We start from the raw sequence: 27,622 nt of genomic DNA, 5'->3' as shown, positions 1-27,622 counted from the left end.
CCTCCTACCTGTGTTTTCTTTTGCAATACACCAAAAGATTGTCGAAAAGGAAAAACACCCGCTCTTGAATATTCCCAGAAGAAATCTTCAGCAGGACTCCACACATGAGCATTTCAGTGCAGGTGTCGGTGATGTTGGACCCCTGAGCCGGGAAAAAAATGGAGATGAGGTTTGATTGCTTTGTATCAACTGTCATGTGTAATTCTTTTTCTCCTTAAAAGCATATTTTGTTTATTTGAAGATGCGATATATGGACAGAATGAAAGTTCAAACAGCACAAGTATTTATACACAGAACTCAGCTCTCCTTCCCTTCTACTCTCCTTGTGTTTGGTCTCAGATGACACAACTGCTGTTGAGAGATTCTGGGTCTCTCTTAGCTATTTTACATATGCACGCATACATTAGCATCTGTGGTGCGTGTTACCTATGTTCTTTAAAAAGGAAATGATTTCAAACTGGCTCATAACATCAATGTTCTTCATAGTCCTTTCTTCCTCCTCTCTTTTCCTGGTATGGGAAAAGGGCTCCCTGGGCACATGGCAAAGAATAAGAAAATGTTTAAATTTTTAGCAGGACTCAATTTATAGACCCAGGCCTAGGATAGAGAGGAAAAAGAAAAGAAATAAAAGAAAAAAATCTATGTATTTAAAGAGAACAACCTTCCACAGAGCTTTTCACCATACTTATGAAAAGTTGGCACAGACACACAGTCATTAAATAGGCCTTGCATACCCACTAAAGTCATGATTTAGTGACAAGACTGACTCTTAACACAAGTGCAAACCACTCAAAGTTCAATGGAGCCACAAGAAGGAAGGAGCCTGTGCCCCTGAATCCTTCACACAGGAAAACCGCCTGCTGAGTAGGACAGGCAATGCACTGCTGTGTGAACTGAGCATAAACATCTACTCTGAGCCATTGTAAATACTGTAGTCCATCAAAACTGGTGCACTGAGTCAGATTTTTTAAAAAGGAAATTTTCAATAGAGATCTGTTAAATGTGCTTTATCTACAAGAATATTTCCGTTTTAAATATGTCTGGTCTCCTTAAACCTGGGGGTAAATTTCTGATTCTTTTTAAACTTAATGGTTTAATTTTTATTTTTAATACTTAAAACTCAGAACATGAATTTTAGATTGCACATTTCCACACTAGTTGATATAAATTTTCTGATCAATTATAAATATTTAAGTTAAAATGACAATTCATAACTATAATAAGAAACTTTCTAAAGGGAAGTTAATTAAGACAGTGTTATTATGCTAATTTAAGTATGTCTATTACAAATACATTTAAATTTTTTTAATTTTATTTATTTATTTTCAGAGAGGACTAGGAGGGAGAGAGAGAGAGAGAGAGAGAGAGAGAGAGAGAGAGAGAGAGAGAGAGAGAGAGGAACATCAATGTATGGTTGCTGGGGTCATGGCCTGCAACCCAGACATGTACCCTGGCTGGGAATCAAACTTGCGACACTTTGGTTCGCAGCCCTCGCTCAATCCACTAAGCTATGCCAGCCAGGGCTACAAATACATTTTAAATTTTAGATATTTCCCTCTAAACCTGAAACAAGATATGGCTACAAGCATTAGATTGTGAGTTAAATGTCAGGAGCACTAAAGTCTATTACAAGGAGAACATGCGATGAACAAGCTAGGAAATCAAGCCAGGCAGCTCTGTGGAAGAGATCAAAGCCTCTAGGACAATGGTTCTCAAATTTCAGAGTGTAGAAGACACACCTGATGGGCTAGTTAAAACTTGGCCTGGAACTACCCTCCAGGCCATCCTGCAGGTGCTGATGCACAGAGTTTTCCACCAACACTTTCAGCAGCACTGCTGCGGAGGCTTGATTACCTGAGCTCAGGTGCTCAAGTGTTCAATGCCACAACCATGCTAATGGAGACAGAGATGAGCACAGGTCTCTGCTGGAGGCAGTCCCTGCTGCCTCTCCTGCCCAGGCCCAAAGGGGTGTCATCGCACATTCTGGGGTCACAGTTACACCTCCAGTGTCTTCCATCCCCACAGAATATTTCATCACCACTGAATAATCACTTAAATCTGCAGAAAGGGCTTTAAAATCTGGATAGTATTTTGTCTTTATTTTGAACACTGATGTCAATTTTTAAATATATTTTTCACAAATCCACATTGAGTCACTGAACAGCCATGTATAAAATAAACACTTATACCTAGGTAAGCACTAAGGTCAGGTTTTGACAGTTCTATACCATGCCAGTCAATGTGTCGAGTATTTTCTCCTGGTGTAAACCTCTGATATCTGGTCTTCCTAATGCTAAAGTTTTAAAAAAAAATGTTTATTGAATTGAATCAGTTTTGTAAACTGTTCCATGGGTCACCACACCTTTGTCAGAGGAAGCAGACTCTTGCACTGAGAAAAAACTGCAACCGTGAAAAATGTGCAGCCCATGAGAATAATAAACCCCTGGAATAGGGTGCTGGTGTATCCCAGTCATAAACCAACATCTGAGAGGTAAGATATGAAAAAAGAATTACTTTTAAAAATAAGAGGGCTTTGCAAAAATCATTAATTTTGAACTGCCCCAAAGCCATTACATATAATGTAATAAGTATATGTGCATATTTAACACAGATACTTTTAAATAATGTTTTTACTCTATGATTTGGAACCCTGCTGTCTGTTAGCAGTTCCTTAAAATATAACCAAAGTGATGTACTTTTATCTTCTAGAATTAATGTACATTTCCCTTTAGAAAGCCAAAGTGATGATGTAAAGTCAGAGATGGTTTGTTTGCAATGAATTACACATATTGAATTAAATACTGTAAAACCCCCCACTAGGAAGTTACATGAATGACTGCTTTCATTAGATCGGGAAAGGAGGCAGGCTGACAGTTCAAGGTAGGAAGTAATCATAAATAAACATGTGACCAGTGATGGAAAACGTACTCATCAAGGCCCCTCTCATTCCAGAAGCCTCTCTTTCTACCCCAAGCTGTGCACCTATCTTATTCCTCTCCATCACCACCAGCCCCACAGTGCAAAGGGTGAAATGCGCTGAGAGGAGCCCACCTGTAAATGTTCATGAGAGAAACAGCACCTGCATTGTAGTAGTATACCTTTACAATGACTGAATTTCAAACAAACTTCAGGGTGTTCAATTATAACCACAAGGAAGTGGAAAAAAACTCACAAGGTATATTTGTGTATTTGTGAGCCATAAACCAGAACAGGATGCTACAGATTATTACAGAACATCAAAGTAGCAGAATAATGAAACAAATACTGAACTTTAAATAGAACCATCTCAGAATCACTGCCATTAAGCAAAACAGCCAAGAGTATCCAAAAATAGTAAGAAGCCACTAACAATTAACACATAACTACAATGTAATTATATCTGCATGTAATTACCATTCAATCCACTATGTGTCAGAAACTGTCTTAGATGCTGGGACCCAGAACTTGAGACATGACCCCAGCTCCCATGAAACACGTACACTAGTGGAAGAAATGGAAATGTGAGCACACTTAAATGCAGTGTGATCATTTTAAGAACAGAACATTAATAAAATGAAGGTTGGTATGAGTGAACAGTGATTAGTCAGGGATGGCTTGTGTGTGTTTATGATTATATAAGCTTATCATTAATGATATAGTTCATTCCCTGTTGTGGTTTCAGGCTTCCCTCATTCTCCAGTAATTGCCTTCTGTGAATTTATGAAGCACACCATGTAAACATCACCCTGCAGTATGGCTGAGATCAGTCTGAACGGGTAAAGCACACAATGACTTCAGTCACAGACGGGGACTCAGAGCAGCCCACTGGGGCCCCACTGCTCACCACTAGCCTCTCTTCCTGCTGTGTGTGCTTCAGGTTACAGGATCCAGCAACAAAATAATAGCAATTTGGAATCTAAATTGTTAAGTTGAATAAAGCTTAAAGTTCAGTCTAGAACTTGAAATATATCACAGGCTGACAATTAATTATATGGTCAGTATACATGAAAAACTATTCAATTTCAATGTAGCATTATAGAATTTAATGCAGAAGCATGCTAAATTTCATGACAGAACACCTGGTTGGTGCCAAAGTATACTTTCAGAAAATGTCAAGAGCCAGAAAAGGCCATCAGAAGCATGTGTATTTATTATTTCATGGTTTCTTTTCTAATTTCCAATGTTTCTTAAACATCAAAATCATAATTTATGAAGAACTGCAACAATAAAACCTCTTCTCAAAAAAACAATAAAAATAATACTGCTAAACCATATCTGGACTATTGAATCTTTTCTGTATTAACAAGTTCTTTCAATATAAGTTACTTGAGGGTTCAATGCTGATTCTTTGCAGCTACAAGGTGGCAAAAATCATTGTAATATGAAACCATTCACTGATTATCTGACCCCATTATCGGCTCTCTCTGCTTAATACCAGGGGCTATCTCATTTATCTTGTCAATTCAAGGCTGAATGTCAACATCAGAGACACAAAGAGTGACTGCTGAGAGGAAACCCTAATCTGGGGAAAGATGAGCGATGAAAGAGGCCTTGAGACTTCCTCCCTCACACAGCGGCAGCGACAGAAAAGACCTACCTGCGCTGCTCCCATCCACGGGGAGGAGCAGAAGGCGGACAAGAGGGACCACCCAGTGGCGCCCATAGAAGAATGGGTTCAATATCAAAGGAATTTCTTGAGAAAATTAATGAAGCATTTGAATATTCTCTAAAAAATACTTTAAAGCTACTAGGAAAGTTGAATGTGAAATAAAGAATATCACATTGCTTTATTATACAATTTTGTCGAAAAATGTATGCCCTCTCCAAAAAAAGACTTAGGATTTGATTCACTCTTTTTGAGATTCAAATTATTAACAGAAAATATAACTTAAATCCTGTTACATACTAGATAAAATAAACTAATAAACTAATTTTCATTTCACTAGGATAATGTCCCAATCAAACTTTCCCCCTGTGCCACATGTGAAATTTTGCACTTCCTTTTATGTGGATTCACTTTCAGTGGTCTTTTCCCCAAAACACTTACCCTTAAATAACAAGGACTATTTATAAATCAAATCTACCTCAATGTAGGCCAATCGTAACTGCTAAATCACCTCAGAGAGGAGACAAAAAGAAACAGGTCTCACCATAACCTTTGCAAGCCTCACAGTCACAAAATAACAAGAGAGCATGACTGGGAGACACTGTCAGACATACACTCCATCCAATGGACGCAGCAAACAGATTCCGAAACCACCAAGAGGGGATTTTTCAACAGTCTTGCAGCGTTGTATTTCTCCGTGTAACAAGGTAAGCAATAGGTGTCAGATTTCTATTGTTTCTTCTTACTTTCTAAATCACAATTATTATCTTGAATCTTATTTTTTCCAAGACTTGATATATTAATAATTCACCCTCTGATCTTTTATTGTGATGTTTCCCCTGATTTGAGAGATCAATCATATCAAGGGTATAAAGGTGCATTACTAAAGATATAATGTTTACTGACACTCCTTTGTCAGTATCATTCCAAAAATTACAATACTACAGTTACGATACTATCAATCCACCAAAAAACAGACTAAGAACAGTTCTGTTCTACAAAATGAATCAATGACGCTGATTTAACAGTTAATAAATAGGTTTTCAAGCAGTGATTACTGCTCTACAATTACCTTTAGTAGAATATCTTGTGGAATGTTTGGAATGTTGGATAAGATATATGACTGAGATATCATAAATTACATTAATAAAAGCTATACTTCAAATATGAGCAATTACAGCACCTACAGACCTTCTGTGGTGGCAGTCACTATGTAAATGCTAACAGACCTAATTGTTAGAATAGGCAAGTTTACCTGAGAGATTTCGACTGTAAAAAGCCTTCATGTGATGAATGGGGAAATAAGACCCTAAATAATTAAGTAAGTTATTTGAAATAATAATTCCCCTAAAGTGGAAATAAGGCAAGTTCCTGGCATATCTGACTCAGATCCCATACAAGAGAATGCTAGTTACTAGAGCAGGAGTCATGTCTAAGGTGATCCTAAAGGTCATGGAAAGAGCTAGCGGAGGAGCTGGTTCCCAAGGTCAGCTCAAGACTCTAAGCCTCAAAACTCTTTGAGAAACTCTGTCCCGTGACTGTCATGCCAGACTGACACGTCTGTCCTTGGCTCTGCCCTAACCCCAGGAGAGCCACTCTAAACAGATGCAAAGCTGTCTGTAAACTGAACAAACCTGTTAGCAATCCAAAGAAAGCTCTTTAGCCAACCATTCCCACTCCCTCCCGAGCTGGGATTCATCCTGGATGAATGTGTCCCTCTGTCTTGTGACCTCTGAGTCCCATTAGATAGCAGCTGCTCCTAATCTTCCAAGGAGGCCCAGGCTGAGTACTCGAACAGTGTGCCCTGCCTCTCTAAGGTGGTGGCCTGAGATGAGAAATCGGGTTCTTAACACAAGTTGCCAGCCAACTGGCAGGGCTGTGCTCCAACCTGCAGTCCCTCGAAGTCCCCAAACTTCCAAACCATTGTGTGGCTGGGACTTGTGCAATCACTTTCAAATCTCCTCAAGGAGACTCTGTGTTGCCACTCTTTTGGGGGTCCAACATTCATACTGTCTCCTGCTGGAGCTGAAGTCACAGCTGATTTCCTCCCACCAGTTTCCTCGGTATCAACGCTCTTTCCTTGCTGTCCAGTGACGTACACCCAGCGAGGCTGGTGAGGTCGAGGAACTCACCGCTACAGATCACAGATGACACACGATGGCCCCCATACATTCTTCCTTGGAGTAACCAGAGTGTACCGTACAAGAAACATCAATACTTTTTAAATAATCGCTCATTTCTACAGGAGACTTGATTTGGGGGATCTTGTATGAGTAGGAAACAAAAATATCACAGATCCCACTTCCATAAAGAGCTGAAGTGAGACTGTGGGGCTTTTGTTTTGGTAAAAGGCCTGGCAAACATCACCGACAAATCCTTCAATTTAAAGCAAGTTCAATGTTTCATCCAATATTTCAGTGACAACAGACAGCAAAAGCAAACTTTAGTCCATTTTTCTCAGCCCAGCAGGACAACCGCTCCCCGGGAAGGAAATTATCACCATGAATCAGCTGTAAAACACATGACCGTTTTGATTGATTGGAATAAGTAGCACTTGTGCTGAATGGGGTCACCCTGGACACTCGAAATGGAAGAATATAAATGAGAAGGAAGCTAAGTCAGATCTCAGTATTCATTTTTAAAAATTCATGGGAAAAAATGGATAAAGAGGAGAATTCCCTGAGGTCAAAGTTTGAGATTTCTTCGCAAATCTAATGGCTGTAATTTTAGATGTAAGTGGAAACCAATACATTGAAGATAAACAAATTAGTCATTATAATGCCCTAACGATAAAAGCTACTTGGATTTGTGTGATGCAGTATTTGGTTAGAACTACTTTAAAACTTGTCCATATTTTAAGAATATTATGATAGTTGCTTACTTTACAACAATAAAAATGTATCCTAGTCCGAAGCCCATGCTCATCTAAATAAGACAACCGAAAGACAGAAATTTTTAGTCTGTCCTACAAGTAGCACTAAAGTAATATAGGGCTCCAACCCACAAAGTAAATGGGATTCAATGTTACCACAGCTGAAAACACATTACACATTCTGAATACCTCTCTTCATTGACTTTTTTATAATTTATAAAAAATCTTTCTTTAATAAATCATGAACTCATAAAATTTGTCATCTTGAATGGACCTTAAAAATCACATCAGAGCTACTGCATTCATTTTAGAAATGAAGAAATTCAAATTTAGAGAGACTAAGTCAGCTTACAATGAAATTTATCATTGCACCCCTAATTTAGAGTCTGAAAGTAGTATCACGGCACATGTATGGAGCCTTAGTTTCTCTGTACTCGCTCCAGGATTCAGGCTATGTGCTTTTTGACCACAGTTAGTACAGGAAAAAATAATAAACCCAATGCACAAATACTGAAGTATCCAATCTTATAACCCACGCAGTATTGGCTGACTCTCTTACAAAGCTTGAGGATAAGCCAATTAACTACCACTTTAAAGATATTTAAAAATAAAAATGACAGCACTTTTCAGAAATACTTAAAGCCCCCTAGCATTATCTAGGAAAATGACCATTTATGGTTCCATCCAATGCCAATCCATTCTACACACAGCATGAGAAATAGCAAAACCAGTTTAAGCTTAATTGTTGAAACAGTGACTGTACCTCCCAGCCTTCTATGTGAGACTGCCATTCCTCTAAAACTTCTAACTTCTCCATCTGTCTCTTGGCCTCGTTTATGTTGGAACAGACGGCTTTCATGGCTTGGAGGGCTTCCATCACCGCTGCATAGTCACTGTGTTTCCTTGGAGTCCGCTTCAGCAACTCCTGTTTATGCACAAAAATAAATCACCCTTTGATCTCCAGCTTTCTGGTACAGCAGGTTCAGACTGACCAGGAAATGAAAACTGCAAAGATCGTGAGAGCCACTTTCAGAAGTGACATCACAAACTCCACCAAGATTGAGATAAAAAGCAAAAGACTGAATCAATTTATGTGTTATTTCTGTAAATACACATTTTTGCACTTTAATTTTTCCTGAAAAATTTTTTTTCTTAAAAACAAAATTAGAGTTCTCTTTTCAAATTGTCAAATATTTTACCTTCAGCATGTAATTTTTTTAAGTAAGTTTGACTTTAGATCCAACAGAAGTACATCTTTGTATGTTAATTTCATTTTCCTAGAGACTTTAACAGAATAGTAAATCTTTAAATGAATATGTGCCATAATTTCAAAAATAATTTAAGTGCCTTACTTTCTAATAATTTTTGAAGAAACTACAAAAACATGTCATAAGTAAAACTTTTAAAGAATGCCTTATACACTAGCAGAATAAATAATTTATAAATTCCACAATATTCCATCATTAAAAGAACAATTTATGCCATTTTCACAAAATACTCAAGTTCATTCTCTGCTATGAATAAACTGTCATACACCCTTCAATAGCTTTATTTTTGTTTTTGTTTTGGGACAGGGTTTGTTGGCTTGTTATTCATAGTTTGTTTTTTCCATTCAGGATGTCAGAACTAAAGTGATCTTTAATCTTGTAAATACATTAAAAGGGCTTGTTAGTTGTTTGGAAACACAAAATTAAACATTTTCACCCACAGTCTAGATGGCTGTGACCACATTGCTTTTTAATTAGTCATTTGTTTCCTTACTGCACTGCCGACACCACGCAACTAACACAATTACAGAAGTCCTGAGGCGAGTCGCTCTAAGAATTTCCTTAATTTTTAACATACAGTAGGAAAATACGCAGTTGCTATATTCTCTGGAGGTCTGCTATTTTTCACAAACTTGCCATAAACTTTGACCCTGCATTCAATGTGTTCAGACTCTGTTCTTCAGAGCAAGGCCCAAACACACGCACGTTAAATCACTCCCAAGACAAGGTCTAAAATGTTATGCTGAATCACAAATACATAAAGGAGATAGGCGGCCTTTTCCAGAAATTCTGATGAGTAGAAATAGTTGTAAATCATGTGAAGAGAGCAAATCAGTTTGTAAGATATGAGATTTGGAGCCCTGTGGCATTGTGCCCGGTGAGTATCTGTGGAGTCTAGACAGGAATTTAAATCGTGTGAAATAATGAGAGCAATGACTAGTACAATCTTCTCTCAATCACCTGCCACGCACCCTGTTCTGATGGGCCAACCCAATAATTTCAAACTCCACAGATGAGACCAACATATCTTTTCTTTAAAACATAGCCTAACCCCATAATGTTTTTCTCTGAGTAAATAAAGCCCTCCAAAATCAAAAAGAACACCAGCGCAATTTTTCAGCTGCTACTGCCAAAAAGAAAAATACCAACACCAACATATCTACTACACAGGTAAACATTTCTTCATGTTTCTCTGTGAAAATAATCTCCCCAAAATTGGAAAAGATGTCATCTTCCCACTGCTCAAAGATGCTCTGAAATAGCCTCTTTTTTCCTAAGGACTTGTCCATGATTCTAGCTTTTGAAATGCCAGCTCAAGCACCTGAGATCATCCTTATCAGAAATGAGTGACTTAGAACAACCACTCAATATAAAGCACTTCTCTTAATATCACTATGCTTTCTGACTTTTAAAACAAACAAATCCCTGGGACTCCGAAATTTGGGCCAGGAGTAACTACAGTGATAAGCACACATGCAAATCTGAATCACCGTGTCAGAGGTCCAAAGGGACTTGAGGGACAGCAGGCACATCCGCGCCAGCCCTCCCATCCTCCTGCCTGTGTGACAACTCTGCAGAACTTGAGATCTGAGTCCGCTTCTCTCTGTGCTTTCCCAAGCAACTTGACTTGCTTTTCAATAAGAAGAGATCCTTTCCATGAAATTTTACATAGAAACCCAATTTATGTAGCTGACAAAAGTCGTAATAAAAAGGGAATTTTTAGTTCTAATTCATAAAATTTATTTCTTAGAAAGTAAATCAATAAGAATACCAGTTAATATGTCTATAGCATTTCCGAGTATTTTTAAATTTGGATAACCAAGTAGTAATTAATATGTTAAAATCAATCAGAATCAAATATGTATGAATAATAATGGCTAACATTTATGAAATATATACTATGCTAAATGGTTTATATTAAATAGCTCAATTAATTATTACATAATAATTTATATACGCATATATATAACCATACAGATATGCATATACATACATATGCATATCCTTGTAGGTATATGCTATAATTTCTTCATCATCATCATCATCATCATTACCCTTTCTGACTCACAAGTGAAAACCCAAGGCTTTAAGAGATCAGATTATGTGTTCAGTCACACATTATCTGAAAAGAGATAAGCAAAACACTTTGGATTTGAACTCAGAATTCTGTCATGTGCTCAACCACCGCACCAAACTGCCTATCCTGAGGTAACAGTTCCAAAAAACATTGTTTCCAGAATTACTGTTCTCATCTGTTCATAGGCCCTTGCAGTATAAGCAATAATTATGTTTTACAATATGTTTTACAATATGTTTTTCATAATGGAAATGTTGGTCATTATAAGGAGGCAATGTCCCTACAACCATTAATGAAGCATTTCCTATCTCCCAGGGGCAATGTTTTCTTGACCTTGTCATTCTACCCTCATCATTTACTGTCACATGTGACCCCCACCATTCCCTGTACTAATGATTTAAAACCAGGCTCTGGAATTATGTAACTTTGAGTTTCACTTCATTAGCATCAGGAAGGCTCTGAATTATGTTACTCTGACCTTTACTTCATTAACACCAATATTAAAGTAAATTAAAAAAAAAACACCAACTGAGAATTTACTTGAGATAAAGAAGATAAAGTGCTATACAAACTGGTCATAATGTATTTAATGGGACCTATCTTGAAACTAACACCCTTACTCTAAATGAAATTCAAGTATGTTTTCTAAAAGAACACTTTTTGTTCCTTTCCTTAAAAGATTTGTTTCCTACTCCACATATAAATTAGTGACAAAATAGCCATTTTAATTGAATTTATTGGAGTGATATTGGCTAATAAAACTATATAGCTTTCGGGTATACAAGTCTACAAGATATCTCCTGTATATTATATTGCGTGTTTCCCACCCAAGTCAAGTCTTTTTCTATCACCATTTCTCCCCCTTTACCTTCTTATACCTTCCCCTACCCCAAAGCCTGTGAATGCCCTTTCTTTAGAAGGTCAAACTATTTAAAAGAAAAAATATCTCAAAGATTATAAGCAAAATATGCAGGTAAAAGGAAAATGCAACAATAAATACGAAAAATACCTTTAAAAGAAGAGGGTACTTGCATATTCTTTGTATTGGCGTCACTAAGTACCCCTCCAGGGGGACATCTGTGTTCTTCCGTCCTCCGAGCAGCATGCAGTTCTGGGTGGAGACAGACATGATTGATTATGTTTTTAAAACCTGAAGCTGTAAAACTTTCTTCCATCATAAAATTTTCTGCTGAGAAGTTGTGAAAGGATGTCTCTATATAGCCTCTTTCTCTGAGAAGGTCACATCCAGTCACAAACAACATTTACAGGAGAGAAAGAGAAATACTTTTGCCTTTCCTATTAGTTATGGAAGCCAAAATGTGTTTTTGGATCTGTATCTTGAAAATTAACTCACATATATTCTCCTGAGTATAAAGTCTAAGGGAAAAGATCAAAGCAGACAGAGATGGAGAAATAGGTAAATGGATGAATGGATGAATAGATGGGTGGATGGATAGATGGAATGGATGGAATGGTTGGGTGGGTTGCTGGGTGGGTGGGTGGGTGGGTGGATGGAGGGATGAGGAAAGGGTAGACAGATACATAGATGTATCCTCCTTCTGAAAGGAGGTAGTATTGTTTTGTAGAAGAACAGGCCTAAAGACAACTGGGTTCCAGGTGTGCTCTGCCATTGACTAGTGATGCAACTAGACTGAGACATGGAAGAGTTTTTATTTTTTTCCTCAAAGCAATAGCAAAAGCCCGAGTACCATTATTTTGGGGCCAGTTTCCCAAGCCCCAATTCCCACATTACAACACAGACAGGACCAGGTGACATGTGCACAGGTACAACAAGAGAGGGGACCTGAGGCTGGGGAGCATGGATCTTCTGTAAGGGCAGCACTCATGTCTCCCCGTTCCACAGAAGGAAGACATGCATTTCTGAGACTGTCTGTGCTACAAACATCATTTAAAAGATGAGCAGAACAAAGGCAGTCAGTTCCTCTGATGAGAAAGTGTGCAGAAACACGAGACCCATGGAGAACTGCCTCCCAAGACAAACTTCTAAATAAACAATGCATCAAAGAAATTACAAAGGACACTAGACATTTTTTAAAAACTGAATGAAAATGAAAACACATGTCAAAATGTATGGAATGCAATTAAAGCCACACATAAGGCAAAACTCAAAGCTTTAAATACCTATAATTAGAAAAGATAAAAAGGTCTTAAAGACTCTCAACAAACTATGAATAAAATGGAACTTCCTCAACCCCATCCAATAAAGAACATCTACAAAAAAATCTAAAGACAACATCATACTTAATGATGAAAAACTAAATGATGTCCCCCAATGATGAGAAGTGTCTGTTCTTACCACTTCTATGCAAGGGGAAAAAAAAGACATCTACATTGAAGAGGAGGAAGTAAAATTGTCTTTATTCTCAGATGACATGATCTTATATATAAAATATCTTCAGGATTCCCCCAAATCTTCTAGAATTAATACATGAATTTAAATCACAAGATGGAAGAACATAGAATATACAAGATATAAGAATACACAAATGTCATTTAAATTTCTATATACTAGCAATGAGTAACCCAAAAATGACATTAAGATAATCCCCATCATAATACCATCAAAAAGAGTAACATACTTAGAAATACATTTATCAAAATAAGTATAAGATGAATACAGATATCTTGAACATGACAACAAAAGCACAACCATAATGGAAAACATTTAATAAACTGGACTTTAACAGAATTTAAGACATTTGATCTTCAAAAGACAATATTTTTATTTTTTTAAAGATTTTATTTATGTTTAGAGAGAGGGGAAGGGGAGGAGAAAGAGAGGGAGAGAAACATCAATGGGTGGTTGCCTATCATGCACCCCAGACTGGGGACCTGGCCCACAATGCAGGTATGTACCCTGACTGGGAATTGTATTGGTGACCCTTTGGTTCACAAGCCCGCACTCAATCCACTGAACTACACCAGCCAGGGCCCACAAGACAGTATGTTTAAATGAACAGACAAACCACACACTGGGAGGAAATATCTGCAAATTATGTCTCATACAGGAACTGTTCCCAAAGCAAAGTCATAGCTCAATATAAGATAAACACTGCAGTTTAAGTATGGGCAAAAGATATGAAAAAGCATTTCACCAAGGAGAATATATGAATGCCTAATAAACACATGAAATCATGCTTAATATTACTGGTCATTAGAGAAATGCAAATAAAATCACCTTAAGATACAACTACACGCCCAGTGGTACAGCTATAATTGGAACTTACGATACCATGTGTTGGCAAAGATACAGAGAAACTGCAGTCCTCATACACTGCTTGTGGGCATGGCACAGCCACCTGGGTAGTTCTTAAAAAGTTAAACATAAACTTACTATGACCCAGCAATTCAACTCTTAGTATCTACTCAAGAGAATGAAAATATATGTCCACACCAAGATTTGTACAATACATAGTGTTCATAAAAGCATTATTTGTAATAGCCCAAACTGAACATTTCCTGACTCTTCTAAACTAACAAATCTCTCTCTCTGAAATGAGCTTTCATAGGCAGCACCATAAGGTCCACCATTGTCATAGTCACTTGCTGACCCAATGTTCATATCTGGCAGTGGCTACACAAAATGGTACAGCCACCCAGTGCAATAGTATTCAGCAATAAATTTGAGTGGAATATAGATACATACTATAAAAAGGATGAAACTCAAAAACCTTTTACTCAGTAAAAGAAGCCAGGCACAAAAAAGTATACTTTGTGTGATTTCATTGATACGAAACCTCCAGAAAAGGCAAATCTCCAGAGACAGAAAGCAAATCAACGATTGCTGGGAGAGGAGATGGACTATAAACAGGAATGAAGGACTTTGGGGGGTAATGAAAATGTTCTAAAACTTGATCATGGGGACGGTTATTCCACTCCACAGTTTGGTCACTAGGAACCTGTGGGATTCACAGACAACACAGAATCAACCAGGAAAGGGCATTATCAGTGTGTCCCCACTACTGGCCTCTCCCAACTCTCACTTCCTACACTATTGAAGGACTCTAGCTTCCTAGGCTGGGTATGTTCAAGGAGCCGCCCCACAGTGGTTTCTACACCACAATGATGCTGTTCCTCGGTGCTTGGTGGGCCTACCAGCAAATAGCAGCACATGGTAACACATAATACTCTTACCAAAAGGAATGTCCGGATGGTTCTAATTTTGTTAAGTTCAAGAAGCAATTTTTGTGCCTTTTCATGGTTACTGCAATATTCGTCATAGATACGGAACTTGTCTTTCTGCAAATTCAAGTAAGAATGAGAGTTATTTTATTAGCCACTTTGAAATATTAACCCATGTGATGTTTATGAACCAACTTTATTAAGTGTTTACTATATTTTACAAACTATGCCGTATGTATGTATATACATTTCTTTCCCCTGATCCATAAAGAATAGTGTTGGAAAGACGCTACACACATTAATTATCATCCAATATGATGTGTGCAACAATACGTAAATGAACCACGTGGAAACAACTTAGAGAAAAGAGAGCCCTTAGCTTTGCTGAGAGCACTCAGATGCAGTTTTAAAAGGGAAGTAACGTCAGAGCAGGGTCCAGAGAGAGGGGTCCATGATTCCCAGGCAGGGAGAGGAAGAAAGTACGTTAGGTACAGGGAAATGTGTGCGCCAGTTTCTGCAGAACTCCAGAAACACAGTGTCCTGCAGTTCACAGGCGCCGAGCTGGGCTGTGCTTAAGACAAACACTGAAAATCAGAAGAATATTCATCCACAGGTGAATAAGGCCAGGAAGCCACTACATAGGAGAGGTCATTTCAGAAAGATACAATGTTAGTTTACAAAAATAAGAAAATGTTAGCTACATTTTAATAGCTGTCATATTGTAAGAATTTACAACTTTACGTAACTCCAAAATACAAAACTGGAAACAATCAGTGGAAATTGCAAGGGAGTGATGGCCAGGGATTAATATAAAGATTTGCTAACAATTAAAGCTGTCACTACAAGTGATCAAGTAAAAAAAATAAATAAACAACTTTCACAGATACTGTAGACAGGATACTTTCAAAACAGGAGGAATTTTGCCATTATGATCTCTCAGCTTTCCTCCATCTGTGAGACTTTCTCTAAATATTTATGGTCAATATCTATCAGAGAAGTACCAATCAAGGAGGAAGACAGAAAGTATATTGATCAAATATTAGAACAGAAGTGTGTCCCCTGAAATTTTAGAGACATGCAGAAAGAAACAGAGTGTATGTTATACAGCCAGTAGGAAATATATTGAATTACTTATTTTAAGAGATGATATGAGCCAGAATAAAACAAACTTAAGAAATAGTTTAGCTAAATACATGGATGACAGATTGATAGTGTGTTACAGAGGAAATGGATGTCAGGGTGGAAGATTCCCAAGCACAGCCCTAAGCTGAGATAGCAACCACTCCAGCTGGCAGAACACTAGAATTCTCTCATGAAAGCGAATGGTCTGCATTCAGTGGACTAAACACGCCTGGCTTCCAGCCATACCCAAGGAAAGCACAGTTCATCTTCCTCCATCCAAAGAGCCTCTCTGTTTAACACACTGTATGCGGGAAACATATTTATACATTTTACCTTGATGGGTAGTAGAGTGCGCGATAAAAACTACCCGCAAACAATGTGTTAATATAATTATCTTTATGAAATATTTTCTGATTGCAAAAGTAACATATACAGAGACTGCTCACTACATACAGATTTAGAAACCACGTAGTGACCTTTATAAAAGACTAAATAGAAATTCAAAATAAACAAAAATTGATAAAAAATACTCTTACATATTTTTTAATAAAACATTAATTGTGTAGTATATTTTTAATCCTCACCTGAGGACATGCTTGCTGATTTTAGAGGGAGAGGGAAGGAGGAAGAGAGAGAGGGAAAGAAACATCAATGTGAGAGAGGAACATCCATCAGTTGCCTCTCCACGTGCCTCAACTGGGGACTGAACCTAAAACCCGGGCATGTACCCTGACCAGGAACCAAACCATCAACCTTTCTTTGATTTAAGGGATGACACTCCAACCAAGTGAGCCACACTGGCCAGGGCTATCATATTTTGATAAATATGGATTCAAATTATTATTCTGAAAATTAGAATCAGTGGAATGGCATAAATAGCACTTTTTTGAGATAAATATCTTTTAGTTCTGAAAACAATTTTCACCATACAGGTGGCTTTTCACTTTGCAAATCAATTGCATAATTTTTTTTCAGCTATTGTGTCCAAAGCGATAAAAATGACCATAGGAGCCTGAGGTATAATGTGAAGCAGATAAGTCCTGACTTATTCTTGTGCACTGCTCAGCACACCCTTCTCAGACACCATCCTGTAGGAAGATCCAGACACAGACACATGTGCGCCTCGGGGGACCGGGTGTGCACACCTCCAGGTTTGTCACCAGTTGATTAACAAGGGAACGTTTTGACTAATCAAAGGCTCCTCAAGCCATTAAAAGAATAAGAATTTTCTGCCTCAAGAGAGTAATGCTCTATGTTTGAGAGAAACATAAAAATCCATTCATTATGAACAGCCTGAATATTCATTAGAATTCAAAGCTACAGAGGATGCGAAGAACTAACTTGTTGGGAAAAAGAAAAGGCTGTTTATTCGTCACTGAATAAAATGGATGATGTGAGGCGTTCTCCCATTTTCTGGCTCCAACTGGAAGATTTCATTGGCCTTAAAAGACCCCAAACTTTTGGTGTCAGATTTTACTTCTAATGCTGAATTCCCACATCCCACTAGGCCAAAAGCTAAACCCTCGAATGTAGGCGGAAAGAGCTTTTAAAATAAACAGAAATTTATCCTACAAAGTGAAGAAAGCAGGTTCCCACTTCTTGCTGAGCACTAGGTTCAGGATGTAAGCATTCTTCCACAACTTGTAAGAATTCCTTATGTACTGCAAGGATATCTTCAATGTTTGAGAACAGTATCTGTAAATAAATGAATGTGTCAGTAAGTGCAATAGTGAAACAATTTAAAAAAAGAAATCTATGCAAGTATAGTATTCTCTTCCAAGCTGAAAACTTCAGTGGGTAGCTATCTATCCCTAATCCATTCCTTCCTCCCACCCAGCAGGCAGAGTACCAATTTTGTCTGGACATCCTCTCCACTCCCACACAGCGTTGAAAACCAGGACCTATTCCTGGCTCTCAGGAAAGCCTGAATGACTGAATCCACCAAGCATGGTGGTCCAACCCCATTAACAAGAATGGCCTGCAGGTAAAACAGGGCAGGCAGATTGACTGGCAGGCTCTTTGATCCTAAGAAGAGCATCCTGGAATGGACAGCTCTTTCCACCTCTGGAAAGATGCTTTTGTCTGGACAGTTCTTGGATCATTTTGCAGTTATGGGAAGAGCCAGTCCAGGGGCAAAGCTGATAAGCTCAATGGAGCAGGCAAGAGCTAGAAAGAACCTGGCAATTGTATTAACTTCCCTGAGACACCAGTCCTGAATCTGCTCTTCTGTCTGGAGCTCCTAATATGAGAACCAAAGTATCTTCAAGTCAATTTGAATAATAGGTGTCTTTTGCAACCAAAAGCATGCAAACTAAATGGTAGGAGAATTTAAAAGTTAGTATTGAATTTACAGGGAAATAAAGCAAGGAGAGCCTATATATTCCTTGGAAAGTTTTTATTTTCAGTAAAGTAAAATAGCAGGTTAGCATCAAAAATAAGTATTAATGATGATTTATGCAACCTAACTGAGTAACAATGACTACAGAAAAATTCATCTTCATTTCCCATCCTTTTTCCCCAAAGCTCTTCAAAATCACCCTTCCCTGAAGTTTAAAAAGAAATGCTTATACTTTTGTTTCTGAGTTGCAGATATTATGCAGACTCTCTTTTCTGCACCAATGGACCATCCAAATCATCTGTTCCTTAGTGATTAGAGGCTGGAAGCCGCATCTGCTCCCATCCTGTCTTCCTGAGCCACCTCCAGCAATCGTCTGACACAGAGCTCAGCACCCTGCCTCTCACAGACACTAAGGTTCTTGGTCTTGAGTTTATTTTTCTCTCTCTTTTTGAACTTTCTCAAACCACTGGCAAAAAAGAAACTCTCTACTATGTCTCCTACTCCATCCTCTTAAATCCCCAGTCTTTTTCCCAAACTCTGGCTTTCCTTTTTCTAATCTTCGCCCACACAAGTGAATGGCACAAGAACTTATACTGAGACTGAAGAAACCTCCTCCAGATGGAATTTTAGCTAGGGAAGACCCAAGTCTGGCCTGAGAGCCGACTGTACCTCCTCACCTTCACTGTTTCCTCTGTGACATTTTTGTCAACTTTTGATGCTGCCCACTGGTTCATTCGGTGTAAGAATGCCTGCATGGAACAAGAAAAGATATTATACAGGTTACATTAAGTTAATAAAATAACTGTGTTGGTCCAACTTAAATTAAAGTTTTTATAACAAACCAAAGTTTAAAAATCCAATAATTGTTGAATATAATAGTTTTATTGTAAATGGGGGATTCCTTATGCATTGCTGCTCCTACCTGGGAATCATATTTCCATTACAGTTTTGGGCCAGGGCCACAAGGGATCACATACATGAATTAAATTTACCCACTGGAGACTTGAAGTTCTGGGATAAACATTTGGAATCAGCTGTTTCCTAAACTTCTAAGTCTTAGGAAGCACAAAAGACCAAACAAAGTCTAATAAAAAAAGTGGAATTTCTAATAAAAAACAAAAGGGCCAGAAATTCTGAATTATCCTCTTTTGAATTGAGAGATCCTGAGAGAGGGAGGCAGGGGAAGAGAAAGTGACTCCTCAAAAAGAGATGGAAAGATATCCCTTCCCTTTGTATCTCGACTCCCCCACATTTTAGGGAGCCAGAATTTACATTTCTGGGATCAGCTCCGACCTATGGTAGACCAATAAGTTCATCAGCATTTCAAAGATCTGGACTTGTCTGGATGATCATTGAGCTTTGACCTATTGCTAAATAAGCTATTATTTCTGAAAAGGAAAAAAAAAAGTGGAATGAGTTATTTATATTGGGCCTTAAAAGAAAACATTTAGACAGGAAAGGAGAAGAGACTTTCCATCCAGCAAAGTTAATCTGTGACTTCAAAGTAGTGTCTATTGACTAGTGCCCAGGTGAGTCCACTCTTTCCCTTGTCTGTCTGAAGGACTCTCCCCACTGCCTGCCAAGTGAGCGTATAACTGAGCAGAGCACCACTCCCCAGGGCACACAGAAGCTCCAAAGAACTTCTGGATACTGTATCCAACAAAGTAATGCACCCATTTCTGGCATAATAAGCATTTAGCAGATTAACAAAACCCAGGACTGGTCATAATGTTCCAAAATTATCACCCTCAAGAAATTGCCAGTAAGAGTATAAAATAGTGCATTTCTGAGAACAACCTGACAACATATCTCAAGTTTTTAAATGGGCATTCCCTTTAACTCAGCAAATTTAATTCTCTAGAAATTTATCCTAAGAAAATAGTCAGACAAGGGGTTCCAGTGTATTCATTACACTGAAGTAGAAACATCAGAAATAACATAAATGGATACCAGTTAGGGAGTCATTTGATTTCTTTCATACATTCAGATTTTAGAACACATTGAAAAAGTATAATAATAAATGGAATGCTATAAAATTACATATACATATGTGTGTATGAAACAGTTGCCTCCAAGGTTTGGTAAAAAAAATTTACGAAGTGGCATACTTGATATGCATGTACATATATGTACACACATACATATATACACATACATACCAGTATATGTACTTATATACACATGTGTAATGTCAGTATACACACATCCTGAGAAAAACATGTAGCATATACCAAAACCCAAGCAGGGGTTACCTCCAGGTAGTCGGAAAGCGACCTTTGTGTGCTTCCTCATTTTTAGACTATTGGACTGTGAGCATGTGACAACTTTCGTAAAAAGAAAACAAGACTACTTGAAAGAAACAAAATAAATGAGCCACAAGTCCTGACTCCTAACTTTAGCTTCAGCACCATTTTTATTCCCTATTCAACCAATTCATGTTTCATATTCTATAACCGCAAAGCTACATCAGTACTAACAGCTTCAATAGAATAAAATAACTCAGCTGAAGTAGATAAAATGAGTAAGAACATATTGGATGTTACCTTAAATTTTTATTTAAAAAACCTGATACAATTTCTTGAACTATTTTTGAAAATTACAGTTAATTAGCAATGGAAACATAGGTTTTGGATTTTCTGACTTTAACAGCCCATTTTAATTATTATTAGTGTGTTTAATTTTAGTTTTGTCTTTCTTAAATACTTTTCCACATACTCGCACCAAAAATGCTCTTTAGCCCTTTCCATTTAGTCTTAAATAACATGGGTCGTTTGGTTGCCTGGTTTACATTTCAGTACTGACCACACAGTAAACAGGTAACCTCTCATGCAAGCAAAGCTTCAACTTCCAGTCTAGATTTATAAACCTTTTCTTCATAAACTGAATTCAGTCACATCCTGAAACCAATAATTTAAAGTAAGGAGGTAGTAAAAGTGAATCAAATATGAGTTAGAAGGGGAAATATAAACTAAGAAAGTAAACTATATCTTTATCTGACTTTATCTTCTTATCCTCTGACAATGTGGAACTTTTTGCTTAACTGGAAATGGAAGAAAACCTGGAACTTACTAGCATTTCTGACCAACTATCTATGTTTCCCAAAAGCCTCATTTTATACAACAATCAAGACAGATTTGGGATAGTCTGTTGAGAGTGCCAACTTATAAAAACTGGCTGACATTTTTTACAAAATGTGTAAGTCTTCCTTGATAAATAACAATTTGAGAACCCTCCTTTACCAGCCAGTATCTGAGCAGCCCATTCAGACTCTGGAAATTAGGGCCTCGGTCTGTCTCACTGCAAACAAGCAGGCATCCATACCGTGGTCATGAAGCCATGGGAGGGGTGACCATGCTGTTTGTGCCTGCATTCAGTCATCCTTGCCACTCCGGAATTTCATCAGAATCAGATCACCTTCATTTTACTATAACTATATGGAAAATAAGCACCGGAAAATAGCTTTTAATGCTAGTGGTTCTCAAACCTTTTATTGTGTATAAGATTTGGAAAGTTTCTTCTAAATGCAGATTCCCCGGCCTACCCCCAGAAGGTCTGACTCAGCTGACTGGTTTAGGACCCAGAAATCTGCATTTTAAGCAACCTCCCTTGAATGCAAATCGGCATTCTGATGCAGTTGGTCTACAGACCACATTTTTATGACCATTTCTTTATTCTTCCAAAGTCTGAAAAAACAGACTTTGAGAAACAAATGAGTTCAAATGCAAAAAGTGAGTTTATTATTTCACCTTGACTTTCAACTCTGTCAAATTCTATGTAGAGCATCCTCTCACTCAGCCACTTGAAATTGCTAATGCCCCACCAGAGGACCCTGCCCTCCCCCAATAATGAAAAATAGTCTGGGGGTAGACAGGTCTTAATAATCTCTGAAGACTGCGGAGGCACAGAGACAGGTGAGTCAGTTAAGAGAGACTAAGTCATGTATGGAAGCAGTGGGGCTCACAGGTGCCCCTCCAGGTGCCTTTCAGCTGTCAGGCGTGTCAGCATGTCCTCCCGTGCCAGCATTCCCCTAACATGATTCTGTCCAATGTATTCCAGAGATCACTGTAGTCACAGCAGCCCTTTTCCTGCTCAGAGAGCAGAACTCTTCAACTTGCTCTATGTATCGTTTCCTCCTCTCAAGTGTTTGGTAAAATACACCAAATTCTGTATATTAATTAAAGTTTAAGAAAGCAAAAAAAAAGTCAAATTTGCTACCAAGGAATAAAAAAAAAGGAAAAAAACTCATTGAGGTACAAAAAGGAGATGACAGCAGTCCCCTCTCCCCTTGTCTGTCCACTTGCGTCACTGACAGCTCGGGATACACCTGCTAATTTCCCCATTTCGGTGTGCTCAGTGATCCCTCTCAACTCATTTTTGTCCTCCGCACTTTTTTCATTTGTCAAGCACACAGAGTAGATCTCTCAGAAGTCCCACAGATGTTAACTGTCTATACTTTTAATTCTAGGAATCTGATGCTAATCTGAATTTCACAATATTGTACAGGCAAGTAAACTTTATTACCCCTACAAATATTCTACATTCAGAAAATTAAAATAATCATCTTAAAATGTGACTATTTATTATAGATAGAGATGGGTAAATTTTACATATAAAGGTTGAAAAAGGAAAAAATTTAAGAGGGGTCACACTATTGTGGAAATTGTATACTCATTTCATGAAAATAAATGGAAAAAATAAGGGTAAATATTTTCCTTTTACCTCTTGAATTTCAAACAGTGTTAACACATCAAAACTCTTTAGAATGTCATTTCATTGTGACTTCCTGAAAGAAAAACAAAGTCCTAATAAATGAAAAAGACTTGTCATCTGGGTTTGTCTTGAACAACTGGTTGGTAATGCTACCATTTTGGGGGGCGTATGAGAAGCAAAATGTGCTCTGGCAATGTTGAGTCTGAGAAGACTATCAGACACTAATGTAGAGATCTCAAATAGGGAGTTAACCGTACCAATCTGAGGTCCTGAGGAGAGAGCAGAGCTAACGGTAGAGGTGAGGATCACTGGCACAAAGGTATAACACAGGGAAAGTATACATAAAGAGGGGAGACGACTGCCCCAGGCCACTGGAGAGAGAATACAGACGGAGAAGACAAAGGCCCCAGGACAGAACATCGGGGCACTCCACCATTTTGAGGTCCAGCAGAAGAAGAGAAACCAAAGGAGCCAATAAGGTAGGAGTAAACCCAGAATGTGGTATCATAAAAGCCAATAGTAGAGAGGGTTTCCGAAAAGAGAGAGTGGTCGACCGCTTCAACAGTGCTGAGAAATCAAGTAACTTATAAACACATACATGACTTGACAATACAGAGGTCAGTCACTGGTGACTTTGACCAGAACAGTTCCCAAGGGAATGGGTAGAGAGCAAAATAGAGGATGTGAAAATGGAGCCATTGCCACAGAACAGCTTTTTTAACTTAAATAATACTATCCCAAGTCATCCCTCACATCACATATTATGTTCCTTTAAGACAGCTTCAGTAAAGCTTTTCTAACCTCTCCAGTCTTCTGGAATTCAGCCTTCCCCAAACATCTATTGATACCCATTTTTTCAGTAGGAATGTTTCCCTTAACATGAAAAAAATTAAGAGACACACATACCGTGGTGCTAATATTAATCTGTCAACTTAACTACGTATTAACAACAAACTATTGGAAAAAAATTCAGCAATGTTTATACTATGAGCCAGGCATTGTTCTTGGCAGTGGTTCTTAAATGTCTCAGGATTGCTTTATGCTTTTAAAAATTATGGAGAACCACACAGAGCTTTTATTTATGTACATTACATCTATCAATGTTTAACACATTAGAAATTAAAACTAAGAAAAAATTATATTTCTATCCAATAAATTAATTTATTTATAAATTTATTAAAAACAAATTACAAACCCATTATATGTTAATTATATATAACATATTTTTATGAAAAATAGATATCTTTTTCTAAAATAATTTAGCAAGAAATATGATACTGTTTCATATAATTAAAAAGTTCTTTAACATCTACATTAATAAAAAATAGTTGAATTCTAACCTGGCTGGTGTGGCTCAATGTATCGAGTACTGGCCTGCAAACCAAAGGGTCATCAGTTCGATTCCCAGTCAGGGCACATGCATGAGCTGCAGGAAGTCAGCCATGAAATAGAATCTGAAACCGTACCAGTGAATTTTTTATACTATGTTCCATTAAAACCCATTGATCTATCTTGCAATTTAAAGGAGTCTTTTATCAATGTGTGGTTTTGCAAACTTTTTCCACATTGATTAAGTTATGCAAATATTTGAAATATTGACATATTTCATTATACATTATCAAAAAATCCACATCCCATTAGTTAGTATCAATACCCAACTCATTAGGAAACTCTTTATTAGGAAATTGTCAAGCTCACAATCATTGACATAAATTCTCCAAAATTCTAAATGCAATTCACTTGCAAGCCTGAATTGTATCATCATCAACAAATATTTTCAGTTGTTCTCCTTCAAGTGACAGGCTCACTTCATTTTCTTTTGAGAAAGTATCTGTGAAATACCTCACTGCCCTGACACTGAAACCACAGTTTGCCTCACAGTTGTTACTTCAAGTCAATACGACGTTCCATAGCAACTCAATCACACAAATCCTTTCCCTAGACACAACCGTCATATTTGAACAAGCAGCAGAAGTACTTAGGTGTACTTCCCATTTCATCACACAGAATAATAAAAAGACAAATGCTCAAGAGCCAAGATTAAATAAAATTAATCATTTTTACAGCTTTATCAAATATATTCTTAAGTGATGCTGGCTGCCTCCCCCCACCACCCCATGACAGTGAAGTGTACGGTGACCACTAGCACAGTTTGGTGCCATGCCTTGATTCACACTAAAGCACCAACAGGGTTACACACTATTGCTTTTGCACCATCACTGCAAATGTCAGTGCAAAAAAACAAGGAAATACAGTTCAGCATTATACCAAAATATAAATGTATTTCAAATATTCCACAATTTCTGGTGGCATTTCAAATCAAAGTATGTTTCATGGTATCACTTAGTGATCTTTAGGGGATAAATGGATTTCTAAAAGGCAGTTCAGGAGCTTACATGAACATACTTGTAACAGTTTTTCCTTAATAAGATGTCTGGTAAATTGATGTATTTTTAAATATTATACAAATATTTACACAGAGAGGCCAGTAGGCCATTGTGTCTCCAATATAATACTTCATTCATATTGTGCTGCTCAGGAATTTACGTTTGATATCAGATAACAGAAAACACAGCACAATGACAGAGAAGGCTAAGCGGGAAGTACAAAGCACATAACATAGATAATATTCTCAAGCAAAATTTTTTCTCTGGCACAGGAAACTGGTCATTTCCCGAATTCAAAATGCAGAACACTATTCCTGTTGAAGTTGGTATTCAAGAATTCAGTTCCCATGAAAAGGAGACGTAACAGTGGGGGGAGGAAAAGTATGTAAAGCTAGAAAACAGCATAGAGACATGAATCGAGGATGCCAACATGGGGATTCGAAGATTTGTCTCTTCCTGGATCCACTGCCCTCTTTCTTCTCACACATTTTTCTCACTGTGCAACCCCATGAGAGAGAGAAAAAAGATTTTCAAATTTGCTTCATCATACATACTTGTTTCAACTAATATAAAGAACTTTTTATTAAGAATTTATATGTCTGTGTTATTGTTTCTTTAAAACCTGATTCCTGAAACTGTCCACTCTCATCCTCAAAGCACATACAACTTTTCTGTCAACACCCTGCTCCCCTTCTGACTCAGCATATTGCCGTCTCTTTCCTCATGCCCAAATATTCTATCCAATCCTTAGCCTGCAATTTTTTCCTTTCCTTTCCATTGTATTTGAACTCCATTGCTAACAGGAAGTAATGTGTAGTAATGAAAACAATGTTGGGCTAACATAGACAAATAGATCAATGCAACGGAAGAGAGTCCAGAAAACATCCTGAATAAGAGAGAATTTAGTATTTAAAACAGGTGGTACTTTAAGTGAGGAAAGAATGCACAGGTGTTGAGACAATAGGCAGCTGAGTCTATACACTTTGGAAAAATATAACAGAAGACAAGAATGTGAAGTGGTTAAGAGCTTCAATTCTGAAGCCCATGTGCCTAGGTTCAAATCCCAACTCTGCCAATTACTAAACATGGGATATCTCAGAAGTTACTGCCGCTCTGAGGCACAGTCTCCATTTTGTCAAATGAGAGGAATATTATATCTGCTATTGCAGCCTTGTTCTAAAAATTAACTGATCAATATATGTAAAGCAAGTGGCACATCAAGGACTAAAATATAACATTTGCTATTATTACTACTTTTTCTATTTTATTTGACATTACCAAATATACTTGCTAGATGTTATTTTTACTAAACAACTGCACACTTCATTTCTGAAGGAAGACCTGCAAGGAGGAGAATCATTCTTTTTTGCAACATCCAGTTACAGTCAATGCATTAATAAGAGGTATAGGTATTGTGTATATATAAATATGTAAAATTTTTGAAGCTGTTTTTAAGCCATTCATAATTTTTATTTATAAGGTTCTTTGTAAAAATTATATCAACAATCTGCAAGAAGGCAAATATATGGAAGCATCTGCTATATATTCAAGAAATATGAGAAAAAATAAATAAACTCAATTGCAAATCTGGGCTAACAATTATTAGCAACAATTTTATTGTTTCAAAAACTGAGAAGAAAATAAAATATGAAATATAAGTACTTCTACATACTTAATAAATCAAATAGGAGCCAGCAAAATCCTATTAATGAGTTCATTTCCATGAATATTGGCTTGCAGCTCTGTCAACAGCTGAATATTCATGAGGTAAGCTGGGTGCAGGTAAAGAAGAAAACTTGCCTTCCAGAAAAAAAAAGCTATGGAAGCTAAAAACTATTTCATGCATGTCTTCTGTCTGGGTCATGTGAAATAAACAAAAGAAAAGCTAATGTTCAAACTTTGAGTTCTGTTATATAATCACAAAGAGTCAAGAGAGTTGCTCAACTTCTGAAAAATGACAATATCATCTAATATCAAAAGGTCTTGGTATCAGAGGACCTGCATCATCCCAAGTCCTCCCAATAAGCAGCCTTTCAGGGATGTGCGTGAAATTGTCCCTGGGCTGAGTACAGATAACTAACATGGTTTAGGGCAATTATTTGCAAGACTTGGAGCTTGAA

At 37.5% G+C, this 27,622-nt stretch overlaps 1 protein-coding gene across 1 annotated transcript in view; it reads right to left on the bottom strand.

The window, feature by feature from the left end:
- The window catches only part of PREX2 (phosphatidylinositol-3,4,5-trisphosphate dependent Rac exchange factor 2), a 221,529-nt gene that overhangs the window by 146,672 nt on the left and 47,235 nt on the right, over positions 1-27,622 (bottom strand). Inside the window, 6 exon segments of the mRNA XM_028533661.2 lie at positions 9-142; positions 8,221-8,382; positions 11,812-11,913; positions 14,958-15,062; positions 17,640-17,762; positions 19,083-19,154. Of these exon segments, the coding sequence (XP_028389462.1) occupies positions 9-142; positions 8,221-8,382; positions 11,812-11,913; positions 14,958-15,062; positions 17,640-17,762; positions 19,083-19,154 (698 nt within the window).

The sequence above is a fragment of the Phyllostomus discolor genome, chromosome 7 (assembly GCF_004126475.2).
Source record: "Phyllostomus discolor isolate MPI-MPIP mPhyDis1 chromosome 7, mPhyDis1.pri.v3, whole genome shotgun sequence".
NCBI lineage: Eukaryota > Metazoa > Chordata > Mammalia > Chiroptera > Phyllostomidae > Phyllostomus > Phyllostomus discolor.
Note: the sequence above shows the minus strand (reverse complement) of the source record. Positions and strands in the feature narration are given on the sequence as shown.